General features: G+C 38.5%; 1 protein-coding gene across 1 annotated transcript; it reads left to right on the forward strand.

Moving 5' to 3' along the window:
* The first annotated feature begins 3,151 nt into the window (after window positions 1-3,151).
* pdha1a (pyruvate dehydrogenase E1 subunit alpha 1a) lies at window positions 3,152-12,820 on the forward strand. The gene is made up of 11 exons (XM_046040061.1): window positions 3,152-3,286; window positions 5,011-5,079; window positions 5,165-5,338; window positions 5,571-5,697; window positions 5,816-5,907; window positions 6,761-6,853; window positions 7,484-7,639; window positions 8,867-8,938; window positions 9,019-9,086; window positions 9,711-9,819; window positions 10,818-12,820. The coding sequence occupies exons 1-11, from the start codon at window positions 3,239-3,241 to the stop codon at window positions 10,980-10,982; spliced, it is 1,173 nt and encodes a 390-aa protein (XP_045896017.1). The 5' UTR covers window positions 3,152-3,238; the 3' UTR covers window positions 10,983-12,820.
* Window positions 12,821-15,244: the final 2,424 nt, after the last annotated feature.

Raw genomic sequence — 15,244 nt, forward strand, 5'->3', positions numbered from 1 at the left:
CATATTAATAAAACAATTAAACATTCCGGTGTTTATGTCAGAAACATATTGAAATGAAAAGAAAACATAAATACAACTAAATAATTTCTAGGGGTGGGTTTTAACGATGTCTGTGAAGGTTCTCAGTCATCCAGGTCATAGTTATCCAAAGAAGGTTAAAGTCAAGGGCAACTGGACTTGGATGAAGATACTAGAAGCCGTTTTGTCCCTCATCCAAGAGACTTCTTCAGTTGTGAAATGACCAGTAGGGAAACTCAGCTACTAAACCTCTGTGGGGTTGTTTGCCAAGATCATCGATACCGCTTGTTCATTAGTGCTCCTGGCTGTTGTAACGACAGTTGTTATGGTCATTAGAGCCACCGTGGCCAAGTCTAAACGACTATCATTGGTGTCTCCACCTGAGACCAAGAGGTAACGTTTGTTAAGTTTCTTGGGAAGTGATGAAAGGACAGCATTGTAGGATAAGTGGTTTCGTAAACCATCCATCCTCTCTGTCTAAATTGTGCACCTGATGGTCCTCAAACGAGTGTCCTTTATCCTTCAGATGTAAGTAAACTGCTGAGTCTTGACCTGAGGAGTTAGTCCTTCAGTGTTGAGCCATGTGTTTATGTAGTGGTTTTTTGGTTTCCCCATGTACAGTTCTGTGCTATCCTCACTGCACTGGACCTGATTTAAGTTTGATGAGTTTAACTACAAAGCAGGCAATGCAATAACAAAAATACATGTGCAGTGTGAATAAGGTGATTTGTAACTTGTTCCTGATTGGAGAAATTAGATGTGTTACAACTGACCCTTGTTACAACCATCCCCGGTCTCCCCTACTCTGTAGCACTAGACATATCCGAGTATCTGATTTGAGACTTTGAGACTATAGAATTGATAGAAATCTTGATTAGTCAACCTCACTTTTAAATCTCTTGTCAAAAGAATTTTTAATTTTTTTGAAAAGATCAATCTGAGAGGGCCATAGATTAAACAAATAAAGACTCACAGGTTGAACTATATGGGTTAGTGATGCACACAGATCAACATTTGTGATCCAATCCATAACATTTAGATAGGGTCACATTTTCACCATTATGACGATTTGGTACAAAGTAGAATATCTGACCATGGTAAAAGCCTTTTCAGTGGTCATATCTGGATCAAGGTCCTGGGGCAAAATGAGCTGTGGGCCCCTATATCCTCCCCGTTCTTTCTACTCTGCATTGAGTGAATTAATATCATCTCCAAGTGCCCATCAACTAAAGTGCATACTGCATACTGCAGACTGCACACGGACAGCTGTATTACATTTTGCCTGCAGTCCCAAAAACAACTTCTACTCCTGTGTTGAAATACTTCCAATCCCAGGATTTTTGTGGTTCAGATAATACATGTAGGCTATTTAAGAATATGCACCAATTAGTGTTGTAGTCAAGACCACCCAAACCGAGACCAAGTAAAGACCAAGACCAGAGTTTATCGAGACAGAGACAAGACCAAGACTTTTAGGGGCTGAGAGTAGTCGAAACCAAGACCGAGGGAGGGCGAGACCGAGTCAAGACTAAGACCAGTTCCCTGCATTGCATGGCACGCAATAAAATGTGGAACGAGATCATAGGTAGTTCTCAAATTGATATGAAAGATCCACATTCCTATTAAAACACCCACATACAAACACTAAGAGCTAAAATCAACCCAAGCAGGGAGGGGTGACAGTCATTAATTAGCGTTATTGGTTGCATTTGAAGCAATATGTTTTACTTCCAATCAAAGTTAGGATGTTAACAAATCAGACAACGCAATAGCAATTTATTGATATTCCCAAAGTTATGGTTTTGACTGGTCTTGAAATAAAATCCCAAGTCCTCAATGTCCGAGACCGAGACAAGACCGAGTACAAGACCATCAAAAAGGACCAGTCTCAAGTACTACAACACTAGCACCAATTGAATCCGAGGTAAAGCCTTAAAACTAAATTTGACAAGTGTCAATATTAAGTGTCGTGGAAATTATATTCCTGGTGAGGGGCTGAGCAAATAATTGAGTTACAACAAACCATTGTCTTTGAAGAATTTATTTAACAATAGAGAATAAACAGAGAAGTACTACAACACAAATCAGCTGGACCAGAGGTTCTGTCTCCTAAGACAGTCACTAACGTCTGGCCCCGAGCAAAGGGATGCATCATCATTTACACAGTCTAGGTTTCTATGTTTTGGGGAACAGAGATCCTCTCTCGGCCTTGAATGAACATTCCATGAGAGGAGAGGAACAACAAGAGAGGAAAACAATAAAACAATCTCACAGCTCTGACCTAAACCCTAGTAAATGTGGACAGACTAACATAAGAAGTATAGGAGAGGAAAGGTTAAGGATAAAACACAATAAATAATAATAATAATAATAGTAATAATAGTAAAAGAACATACATAAAAGATTAAATGTAAGAGGACACAATTTTCTGCCATAACATTAAGCAAGCAGGTGTGTTCTCAAGGTCAGCTCAAAAAAGATTACATTGTGAAACATGTTTTCAAATTGTCACACATCTGTTCGGGATTCCAAAGACTCCAGCTGTAAAACATGGTAAATGTAAGGGATTTTCATATGCTCTATTACATATCTATTTGTGATTGGTGTTGACAGTAGTTTTTTTGTGTGCAGCACTATCACTGCTAAATCCAAGCTATTAGGATTAACGTTATTGTGTATTCTCATTTTTTAACACTCTGTTCATAAGAGGTCTTACAGGGATAGATCCTGCTCTATCTGAACCCAAACAGAAGTAAAGTCACAATGTAGCACAACATGTATACATACAACATATTGTTTGGCAAATCAAAAAAGATATTTGTTAGTGCACTGCCCACATAACATAAGCAAATTACTTGAAGTTGTCTCATCTCTCCTGGAAGAGGCTTCTTCAATTCTAACTGACTGTCAGGGAGTCTCAGGTATTTAACAACAACAACAACAACAACAACAACAACAACAATAATAATAATACCAAAAAACCCACATTATTTATGTGTTTACTTTATTCAAAATGGGATTCTTTCATGCATGTGTTGTCGCAGACAGACCAGAGGAGCAGTGGGGGCAGTAGCGTATTTGCTGCCGTTATTTAAGCCAGAGAAGAAGAAGAAGAAGAAGAAGAAGAAGAAGAAGAAGAGCAAGCGCAGCCGGAAGGACAGACCCTGGCAGAAGGACGGAGCAGTGCCGTGTCGGGATTGTGGTGAGCTAGCTGAGGAAGATGCTGACCAATATCTCTAACGTGCTGAGAGCGGGCGCTCAGAGAAATGTAAGTACACACATTTCAAACTATGAGCGGTCTTCACCAAACACCGCATTTCAGTCTCTGAAACCTGCGGGGTTCACCCAAAACAAGACTGTCATCGCTGTGCTGACCTTGTAAGTTAAGGCCGAAAGATGGTAGCTTGTTGGGCTAACACAGCTAGTCTGCACGTACATCTAAACTCTTGATGATAGCTTCAGTGTTTTGGTAAGTAAAGACCCAGTCATGTACATTTTAAGTATTTGTTTCAGAGTCAGGGCCTGTTTTCACAGCTGTTTATGACAGCTAGCATTAAGTTAGTAAGTTGCTTAAAGATTAGTTACTTAATTCTGCCAAGAGATGGAAAAATGGAAGCAGCTTGTCATTTTCCTGCTTTAGTGAATGAGATACCACTCCATATATAGACTTTTACTTACAAAAACTAGTTCTGTCAGCGTTATGTACCTTTTTACATCTTTTCCCAAGACGTTAGCTCTAATGTTAACTATCAACACTAGCTAGGAGGTCTTTGAGGATTTCCTGAGATGTACCAACAAACTGTGGAATGGTTAAATGCATTTGAATTATCTGTATTCAGATTTATCACAATAATGAATAGTGATATTGGTAGGCCGATATCTGGCATTTTGGGATGATCTAGCCTATTTTATTTTGTTATAACTTGTACATCTTGTCCATTCTGCAGAGATGTGTGTATATATATATATATAATGTGTGTGTTTAAGTCTGGCGCTTATCAAACCAAATTCCTTATACGTGTAAAAACTACATGGCAGTAAAGCTGTTTCTCATTCTGATGACAGCAAATTATCTCAATCTCAAAACCATTACATTGTCTAGCGTTAAATATATTGTTATACCCTAGAGAATAATGCAGTTCAATGACATCATTTCTGACGCTTCGAAGTCTACAGCACAACCCAAGTAATTTTTGTATTTCATTAATTAATAAATATTCCATCTAAAACAACATGTTACTGGCTAAGATAACCATTCATATTAGATTGTACTCTGCATCGGCCATCACTCACCCTGCTCTCTAAATATTGACATCTGCCAATGGAAAAACCCACACTAGTCGAACACTAATGATTAATACAAATGGTGTTTATTGCCCAGTGTATGTTCAGCTACACTCAAGAAAAAAACTTCATTAGGCAGGTTTCTTTACAATATTATTATTATTTCACATCATTCTTATTGTTGTTATTTGGGCTGGGGTAATGTGCTGTGAAACTTGTGTAACACAGTATGTTGTCTAACATGGCACTGGGGCAGTATATGGATATCTGTTATATTTTAGGAGATTATTTTACCAATATCTTTGCACGTGCTCTGTCAGAAGCAATGTTTATTTCTGTCCTGCTGGTCAGATCAGCATTATGTGTCAATAAATAGCAGCAGATTTTAGATATTAACCAAATTGAGTATCTAAAACTGTAAGTACTGAAAGCTGCCATCAAATGTTTGGTCCAACTCATAATCTTGTTTACTTACTATCAGCCAGGTAGTTCCTGATTTGTTTTTAGACCACATTTCATAAATGAGCATGATTATGTTTTGTTTAATGGACAAAAGTGTTTTGTAGAAAACATGTTTAAATTAAGTGGGTAATAAGAAGATACTGAAACTTATTGTCTCTAGTATTAAAACATTTCATACAATAGCAGATGTGAAAGCTTTTGTGTCTGTCGTTTTTATTTTTTTAATTTCTTTTTCTCCCATGGCAGGGAGTTGCAGTGGTCATGTCAGCGCGTACATATGCTGACTTCACAACCCAGGCCTCCTTTGAAATAAAGGTAAGCTTCAAACACTGCCATTTTCTGCAAGAGTGATCAATGCACTTGGCAGTTGGTGTTGCTATGGGTATTTTCTTCCCTCTAGAAATGTGACGTTCACAAGTTGGATGAAGCCCCAGCCACTCAGGTGGTTATGACTCGGGATGAGGGTCTGCAGTACTACCGCACCATGCAGACCATAAGGCGTATGGAGCTGAAGGCAGATCAGCTGTATAAGCAGAAGATCATCAGAGGATTCTGCCACTTATATGACGGCCAGGTTGAGAGCACCATAATTTTTTACTAAACATGTAGGGACAGTTTCACTTCAGTGATATAGTAATTATGTTTGCTACAATGGAAAGGATATTAATTGGCATTAAAGTAAAGCCTACCCTAAAACACAACCAGATATTACATATTACCTTACAGCTGCTCAGTAAGTAGTAATATTTAAAAGATCCACATATGTATGCACATCCAGATATCATGTCAAATTGTTCTCTTTGTAGGAGGCCTGTGCCGTTGGTATTGAGGCGGGAATTAATTTGACAGACCACCTGATCACTGCGTACCGCGCCCACGGCTACACTTACACCAGAGGAGGGACTGTGAAGGAAATCATGGCGGAGCTCACCGGTGAATCTGCGATGCTAAGACATTGTGACATTTTCAGCTGCATGATGCAAATTGTTCTTCTGTTTTTCTTTCACCTCAGCTCTTTCATCTCCTGCATGTTCTTGTTTTTAATTCACAGGCAGAAGAGGAGGTATTGCAAAGGGCAAAGGAGGCTCAATGCACATGTACTGTAAAAACTTCTATGGAGGAAATGGAATTGTCGGAGCTCAGGTACATGACTGAAGTGTAGCAGGGTATTTGAAGACAAATTGGTCAATTTATTATCTATTTTCTTTGTGCCCCGGGCTCTCTGAACTCATGCTTCAGATATCTCTTTTCAGCTGTTTTAGAAAGAAGCCATAATGAGATTGGAACTTACTGATTCACATGTTGTGGGTGTACTGTAAACATGTATCTACTATACATGTCCTGCCAGTATGCTGTCAGTTTGATGTAACTGCGATAGTTATTGTGCCTGAATACAGGTTAATTAGTGGATCTGGTTTCATAGTGTTTACTGATATTGTGGAAATAAAGGAAGGTGACATTGGTAAAAATCTTGATACTGTGTTTTGCCAAGTTCAATGCCACGAGTTGCCATTGAACTCTGGAGACCATTTCAGTCTAATGACTGACGCAGAAGTGGACAGAATCATAATTATTTGCCACAGGAAGTTAGCAGACTTTGGCTGGACTTACCTTTCAGGGCAAGAAAATTTGATATGGAGAAAAGGGAGCTAAAACTTAATTTCCTCACTTAGCATCAACCTGTAATATGGAATCACTACTCAAAGGTAGTAATGGGTGTCAGATTACCACATACAGTCAAATTACATAAAAGAGAATATTGGCTTTGTTTTATAAAAAAAACTATTAATTTAAAAAGTGTATCCATATGTTGTTGTTCTGTATGTTTGTTGTTTTGATCAATTTCTATGGAAGGATTAGAAACTTTGTCCTGATATACCTGCATCAACATAAGACTGTTTGATGAAGCAGCTTCTTGTAATGTAATTTAAACTATCACTTTCACACATTAATATTGATGTGATGTAACCCCCACATATATCTGTATTCCCCTCAGGTTCCCCTGGGTGCTGGTGTGGCTCTGGCCTGCAAATATCTGGGCAACAACGAGCTGTGTGTCAGCCTCTATGGAGACGGTGCTGCCAACCAGGTATGGCACATATTACTACATTTTAGTGTAGCTTTGTTTGATAACTTAATGGGATCAATAGCAAAAGTAGGGGATAATCATTCTAAAGTTTACTACTACATTACGTCATTCATCCGTTCCTCCAGTTTCTAACTTGATAATCTTGTTCAGGGTTGCAGGGATCAGCTTGAATCCAACCGAGCAGATTTTAACCTGGCCACCATGCTGCCCCTACATTAACAGTTGCAAGTTTCTTAAAAGTGCAAAAAGCATCTTGTGGAAGCACTGTGTATGTCATCATGGGTGCCTGTAAACCTTATTAATAAATGCATTATACTGAAGTTGAGTTAGACCACCCATGTGTTGTTGGATAAGTTTTAATAGTCTGTTTCTCTACTTTTGAGTCTTAGCTGCTGCTGATCTTATAGACATCATGTAACTGAGCTAACCTAGGCTGCTCAATACACACAAGTTTGCTGTAAGAAGGGAAAATAGTCCCCAAAAAATGAAACTAAGACAAAATAAGACCTTTTCTAACCTGTCTATTTAAACAGACTGAAAATGATATGCACTTTGCTGTATAATTCAAATGTAAGCTAACATTGTCATATCATTGTACCACATTTAAAAATAATCCTTTTTATTTCATAGGGTCAGATTTTTGAAACCTACAATATGGCAGCACTGTGGAAGCTGCCCGCCATCTTCATCTGTGAGAACAACCGGTATGGCATGGGCACATCAGTGGAGCGAGCTGCAGCCAGCACAGACTACTTCAAGAGAGGAGACTACATCCCTGGTCTCCGGGTACTGTTCTTACTCACGTATTTAAACCCACTCTGTCCCCCACTGATAAAACTGACTACCGTAAAACTTCAATTAATAGCAGAGTCCCAAATAGTTATCACTGACCGCCTACCCCCGTTTACTGGCCTGGTGTGGGAACACATAACAACATTGACGAATAAACGCACGCCTCTATTAAACGCCTGGTCTGGTTTTTATGTTAAGTTCTTTGGATGTATAAAACTTCTTAAACCCTACCAGGTCACCCGCTTTAGCCGCTTCTAAGCTGCTTAGATCTTTAATAGGAATATTAATGTTTAAATGTATGGACATGCTGAGATATTGACCATGCTACGCATCATTAAATCCATTAGATTCTCCACAATTCAGTCGTTAAGTTAATTTAACAGAAAAAACAACCCCCAAAGTCTAATTCATATATATATTTACCGGTGTAACCGGCATGGAAATGAAAAGGAGAAAAAAAGTGCTGACTCCCATTACATTTGAAGCTTGTTAAGTCCGAATTTGTCCATTCCTTAATAATTTAATAAATTTACTCAGTAAGGGTCCACTGATCAAAAGAATCAAAACAGCTTTTCATAAAAATTAATCCAAGTTATGAATCCTGTCATGTGAAGTTATTGCTCTCTGTCAGTTAACATCTGCCACACTTTTCTAATCCTGCACCCTGTTGTTGTTTTGGTTAAGTTGCTGCCTTCAAAATCATAAGCTGTCTCTGGGAGCTAGATCAAATGAATGAAACGTATTTGATTATTTCATACTGTTTGAAAAAAATAAACTGTTTTATAGAAGCCTATTTCAGTTTTGTGCGAAAGGAATTAAAAGCCTGTCCCATATGGACACCTGTCCCAAATATAGACAGGGTCAATTCAGTGATTTTAGCAAATAAAAGCCCGGGTTATTAAGTTTTACAGTATACAATAAAATTAATTCATTTGTAAATTCTAACTAGATATCTGTGGTTATAACAACATCTTAACATTGCTTTGCTGCCCAATGAATGCAATGTAATATAATACAAAGCTAGTACCACTCCATACTTCCATATACAATACCTGAAGTACCCTGTATATACAGTAGCCAGTCACTCATTCATTTCATCCACCTAGTAATGACATCCTTTTGCTGTCCATATGATTAGTTCAGTATAAATTACTATAATGTATTTCCTGAAAGGGGCACACAGTAGTTCACTGAAATTTGGGATATTGTTTGTGTGTCCAGGTGGATGGGATGGATGTTCTGTGTGTTCGGGAAGCGACCAAGTTTGCAGCTGATCACTGCCGATCTGGGAAGGTCAGTTGAAAACATTGAACTATATAAAGTGGTTGTGTGTTTGTCTCAGCTAAATCATTTTTGTCCTACCTTTTGACCAGGGTCCCATTCTCATGGAACTTCAGACCTACCGCTATCATGGACACAGTATGAGTGATCCTGGTATCAGGTACACAGTCACCTCCTGACCTTTTTGTAAAGTTTAATTTACATTAATTAGATAGAATTTAGATATTAATTATTGCTGTAACTGATAAATTGAACTATTTCTTGATAATCTTTAAACACTTTAATGAATTAATTGATTTTATTAATTATTTGGATGTATGTATTAATAATAATCTGACCTACAAATGTTATCCTCGCTGTGCTGTTGCCCCTTGCTTCTACCACTGTCCCACAGTAGTCTTCATGTACTCTCCTTCCTGCTGTAGTGGCCTTGGGATGGGGATGCTAGGGATGGACTTAACGCAGACACTAAAATTGCTATTGGCTTTAGCAGACAAATGCCTGGCTTAAATAAGGCAGGAGGAATTTCTCATGAGAAATGTAAACAAATCATAGCAAAGTTACTTAAATTTTGTTCTATTGATTGGTTTTACAGAATGACCCCAAATCAGTTAACCTTATTTTAATAGCTGTTAGTGAAAGATATGCAATGCATTACTAACAAAGTAATTCATTGCTAGTAATAAAGATTTTCCAGTACTTGCACTTGAATTTGGTGTCTGCTCTAAAACATAAATATTAGTTCATACCTACAACATCCCTGCACCAATCTCTCCCCTTTCAGCTATCGCACACGTGAGGAGATCCAGGAGGTCCGCGGCAAGAGTGACCCTATCTCCCTGCTGAAGGACCGCATGCTCAGCAACAACATGGCCAGCGTGGAGGAGCTCAAGGTAGAAACTATTTTTAGTATGTAAAATGAAAAAATGCTTCTACAGCAAGTTGTCTCCGGAAATAGTTAACATTTCTGTATCACCTTTTAGCATTTTTAAATCCTCTTTTAATTTTATTTAGATTTTTAAAATGTATTAATCCAAGTGTCCCACCATGGGCTTTCAACAAGACTTGAAGAAGTTGATTTGAATAATTCCAAAAATGCACTGAGACAGACGCGAAGGGAGAGATATTTTATTATTATTATATTTTATTGTTATGACTCCCTTAATAGTTGGAATTAAAGTGTGTTTCGGGTAATGGCATTGAAACCACATATTACCAAAATAATCAACCAAACATTCTGAGGTGGTCATGAATGCAGCCAACCACACTAACATCGCCTGGTAATTCATCTAGAAAACACAAGTAATACAGTATTATAGAAATAAATTTAGTTTTGTGGTCAGTTTTGATTCAGGACTGTATGTTATGAGAGGAAGTGAGCTGCGTACTAAAAATGTAGTTAAAAACATTTATGACAACGTGTCTACAAATAAAGCACTTGCTGGAAAGACATTTATCTTATCCCGAGGTAAGTGGTAATTGGATTTAAAATTGGTCTTGAGTTTTCTAAAGGAGTATTGTCCTAATCCAAATATTCTTTATTACCAAGTGCCTTTGGATACAATGGCTGTTATTAGGGAATATAACAAGTTTGTGACATAATTTAGCATTTAAAATGTTTTTAAATATAGACCTTAAAAAACCTCCAATCTGCAATCCTCTTGAGGGATATTGTTTTAGAGTTTGCACACAAAGCTGCAGTGCATTGTTTAAACACAAGTGAGTGCTAGTCTCTCTGGTTTTAGCTTCTGTCTCATCACCCTACTCTATACAGTTCTGTATCTAGCTGTATGAATGACTTTATTTTCCTTGGTTATGCAGATGTACTGTAACTATCAGGCAGCAAAGTACTTCAGAATAATTGGCTGTCTTACCTGTGTTGTGTCTGTAGGAGATTGATGTGGAGGTGAGGAAGGAAATTGAAGATGCTGCTCAGTTTGCCACCACAGATCCTGAACCCCCACTGGAAGAATTGTGCAACCACATGTTTTATAACAATCCACCAGTGGAGGTGCGCGGCACGCACCCGTGGAGCAAGCTGAAGTCTGTTAGCTAAAGTTTTTTTCATCATCTCATGATGTCTATTATATATTAACTCCCCATGCCCCTCACATATACGCACACATCATGAAATGTACCATGAAGTTGTGCCTCAGACCCAGAGCTTAAAGCATCAACAAGTAATTTAATTTTAATGTTTACATTTAAACAGCAGGTACCAGATTCACAAAGATGTTCTGAGAATAAAACTGTATGCAGACACAGTCAAAGATATTTTGGGCTACAAAAATGTTCACGGTAAACACAAAGCCTTACAAAGGGAAATGTAAGTTCAATCATCTTTAAATGGTGTCGGTGGTCAAAACCTTGTTAGCATATGTCACGGTGATGCCAAAGTCTCATGAAATTCTGTCCCATATTTATTTATATTTTTTGTAATGGTATTGAACTATTTGCAAACTATTCAGAAAATGCACCAAAATATATATAAATCAATTCCTGTCATCGTCAATATATTTATTTTATTTTAAAGGGAAGCTCACAAAATGACTACTGTTTTTAAAGCATGTTGGGTTCTCCTTACATTAAGCATTTAGCATATTTTATCTTCAGAAGGTTTTGTGAATCTGGCCCCAAAGTGAATATATTTAGTAGATTCTAAAGTTGCTTGTTTGATGATCACCTTTGGTCACTTTTGAGGTGCAATTTAGCAAATGTTCATCCATCACAGTCCAATCTCAAAAAGTGACTGACCTGTTTTTAAAAAAAAAAAAAAAAAAAAGCCTTTGTACTCTTTATACAAGTGTACGCGATAAACCATTAAGTTTAAGTTAACTAGTTCTTGTCTTTTTTTTTTTTTTTTATTTAACCACCTTGTTACAAAGGCAGCAGGACAAATGCTGTTGTCACTATCCGCATTCTCAATATGTCTCCATGTGTCTTTCTTTCAATATACTGTATATGAGTTGGGTGAAGAATACCAAGGGAAAGGTTAGAAATATTTTAATTCATCTTGCCAAACCAAACGTGCCTGGCAGATCTTGTTGATTTTAGAGGATGAATGTGTCGTCTCATGTTTTTGTCGCAATCCAAGTTGAACAGCATCTAAAAGCCAAATGTTTGAAGACATGTTCAAAAAGTGTTTTTAGTATACATATGGTTATTTTGCAGATACATACATAAACATTAACTGCTCATTTTCATCTATTTGCAGAAGCTCTTGTTCAATTCCTGATGTACTTGTGGGAGGATAATTATTGTCCTAAATATTTACACTCAAAATGACCACAAGCTGAACCAGCTGTGAACATAAACATAATGACTTTTAGCTAATCACTTAAATTTTGCAAATCAAAGGGAGATGTTGGGTAAAGTATTGGTTCAGCTGAGAGAGTTTCAGTGGCTATATGTGCCACGTTTTGCTCAGTAGGTGTTTTGTGGTATTCCGATAGGTCCACAGTGGAACATTATTGGCTCAAATGCACAGCGGTACATGGACATTTTAAATTTCAGTTTTTTCTTGTCAAGTACTTAAAAACATTGTGAAAAAAAGTCTCTTCACTGACACATCAGGTAGCAAAATACAAACAACAACATGTACTGCTAGCAGCAAACTGCCACGTCATTCACTAGTATTTGTTGTAAACATTGCAACAGTGTATGTAACCCTTTAAAGGGTGCCTGAAGGGAAGGGTATTTTCTTTGAAATGTGAAAAGTATTTAGTCAAATAAGAAGACAAACTAAAATTTAAAATGTCAATACCTGTCATATTACACCTGAAAATGCCTACAGTGTGAATATTTAATGTGTAGTAAACTGTTACATTGAGGGTGGTCGTCATGGAAACATTGGTTTTATGTATGCGCACATTGTAATAAAAAGACTGTAAGGTACTGTATGTATGTACTCTTTGTATGTACAGCTGTTGGGTAAATTGTCCGAAACATTTACATTGTTCTTGAGTGAACCAGTGAGTGCATCTCTGTTCAAGCCAACATTATTATTACTGATATTTGGCTGATTTGTCAAATTAGCATCTGGATAACTGTCATGGTTTGTAAATCTAACAGTTTTATATACGGGTAGGGAAAGTGACTGGACCAGATGGATGGTTAAAAACCAGAAATAAATGCCACATAGAGCTGCAGACTGATGTGTTGATTCTCAGAAGTAGCCGTACACAATTGTAGTACTCCATTGCGAGCTACAGTGCCCAGGTATCCACTCCCAGATCAACTCTCCCCTTGGACAACAGATCTTTTTCAAGGCATCGTCTGAGCCATCTTACTGTACTGGGTTTCTCCCCAGTTTGACCCTCAGGCATCCGCAGTTCTATCAATTTTAAAGTAATTTACCAGTTTTTAGATTACGAGTTAATTAAGGGTGTGATCAGGAGTAAATTTGCCATGAGGCCATGTGAAGTTGTTATGTTTAGGTAATTAGCTTAAAAACTAAATATATAAAGAACTAGGTACGATGGCTACAGCTGAGGATCTGTAAGTGACGACTCCATGCAAAATAGCTCATTTAAACCTTTATTAGATTCTAATCTTTGTACATGTGCTACATTTAAAGGAGTGTTTATTTGTTTGGCTGGTTGGTTTTAGATCACTCCTTTGCATTGTGTGCAGAGCACGGTTTACTGGTCTTACCGGATCTACAAGCCTACAGGTTCTTTTCACATTACACCACAGCTCATTTATATTAAACTAAATAATGTTCTTTACATATTGCAGACTAAAACTATAGTGATGGTATGTCAAAGCAGGCGGCCAATTTTCTTTGTAACTTGTATATTTGTTTATTTGTATGTTTGATGGTGTATCGTACCACAGGATTATTCTCAACATATGTGTTTATGCGTGGGAAATAACTAGACCAGAATGATGAGCTGGTCGTGAATATAGACTATAGGACCAATGTGACCCAATATTTGCCTTGACCAGGGTTCACTGTGAAAGCCAAATAAATAATGTTACATATATTTTAATTGCAGCATGATAGTGCCGATTCCTGATGGATGTCATTTGAAAGACAGCTATTTTGGGCATGTATTAAAGAACACTGAAATACAATATTAAGCTAAGGTACCTGCATTGGGAAAGATGGCAGTGTTTTTGGTCCAGACTAAAATATCTCAACAACTATTAAAAGGATCGCAGCTAAATTTTGCACAGACATTCATGGTCCTCAGGGGAAGAATCCTGACTTTTCCTACACCACCAGTAGGTCGAGACTGAGTGAAAATATATAGATTTACTGTATGAATTGGAACAAAATTTTGTACATTTTGACATTTATGTTATTTATTTTGACATCTATAATTCGTTTGGTGGTCCCTTTTCCTCAAGCGTCACCATGAGTTTGACATCTTTGGTTTAAAATGGCTCGGATTTCCATTTATCCAACACTTCGGTTAACAGGCTACCTGCAAAACTGATCAACCTCATCTGTACTTTGCGTTTAGTATAATTAGCATATGTTAGCATGCTAGTACTTTAAGCCAAAATGGTGAACCTAGTAAGCGTGGTCTGCGAAACATGTTAGCATCGTGGGATGTGGTTAGCATAGTGATGTTAGCATTTAGCTCACAGCTGTGCAGACCCATGGGGGCTAGCGTTGCTGTAGAGTTATAGTCTTTTTAAAATGTGCAACAGATGTGTTGGTTAGAATAATGTGATATAATGTGTAACAAGGTATTTTCAGCCCTCTTGATAAAACTCTACAGCAGTGGTCGGAAATAGGCGGCCCACGGGCCAGAACCGGCCCGCCAGCAATATCTGGCCCGCGGCCAGGTTGCTTTGATAGCTTTGATTGCTTTGATAGTGCCCATTCTGTGCCCTCCTCACCCCCAGTGAGCGGCAGCGTTGGGCGGATAATTTCACCGTTCAGCAGGAGGAGGTGTGGAAGCCCTCAGCCTGCTGTTACCAGAACAGCCGGAGTTGTACGACTCCTCCTCTTCCATTCACGGGTCTCCCAGCGGCTCCCCGTTTTCCCTGGCCCCGACAATCGCCGACTCCGAAGCGGGGGACCCTGACCCCGAGGTAGCCTTCTCCGGCAAGCTTTCCATTCCACTGTGGGCCTCCACTTCCATGCCTTCCATCGGCGGCCTCATCAGAGAGCTTCCTGCCATCATCCACAGGGCGGCCGCCCACTGTCAGCTGTCTGTTCCCCCGGCCCAAGAGCTCTCCGGATCCAGGGTGACGGCAGCTTCGCTGTCCTGCGCCCTAATCCTGCTTTCATGCCTAAGATCATCACCAGCTCCTTCCGATCGCGGGTGATTACTCTCTCGGGCTACTCCCCCCCCCCCCCCCCCC

The sequence above is a fragment of the Micropterus dolomieu genome, linkage group LG23, assembly GCF_021292245.1.
Source record: "Micropterus dolomieu isolate WLL.071019.BEF.003 ecotype Adirondacks linkage group LG23, ASM2129224v1, whole genome shotgun sequence".
Taxonomy (NCBI): domain Eukaryota; kingdom Metazoa; phylum Chordata; class Actinopteri; order Centrarchiformes; family Centrarchidae; genus Micropterus; species Micropterus dolomieu.

Excerpts from the sequence above, each read along its gene's own strand:
- pdha1a (XM_046040061.1), top strand. The coding sequence starts at position 3,239 with ATGCTGACCAATATCTCTAACGTGCTGAGAGCGGGCGCTCAGAGAAAT. Across the intron at positions 5,339-5,570 it reads GCCACTTATATGACGGCCAG|GAGGCCTGTGCCGTTGGTAT; the intron begins GTTGAGAGCACC and ends TTCTCTTTGTAG. Across the intron at positions 7,640-8,866 it reads ACTACATCCCTGGTCTCCGG|GTGGATGGGATGGATGTTCT; the intron begins GTACTGTTCTTA and ends TTGTGTGTCCAG.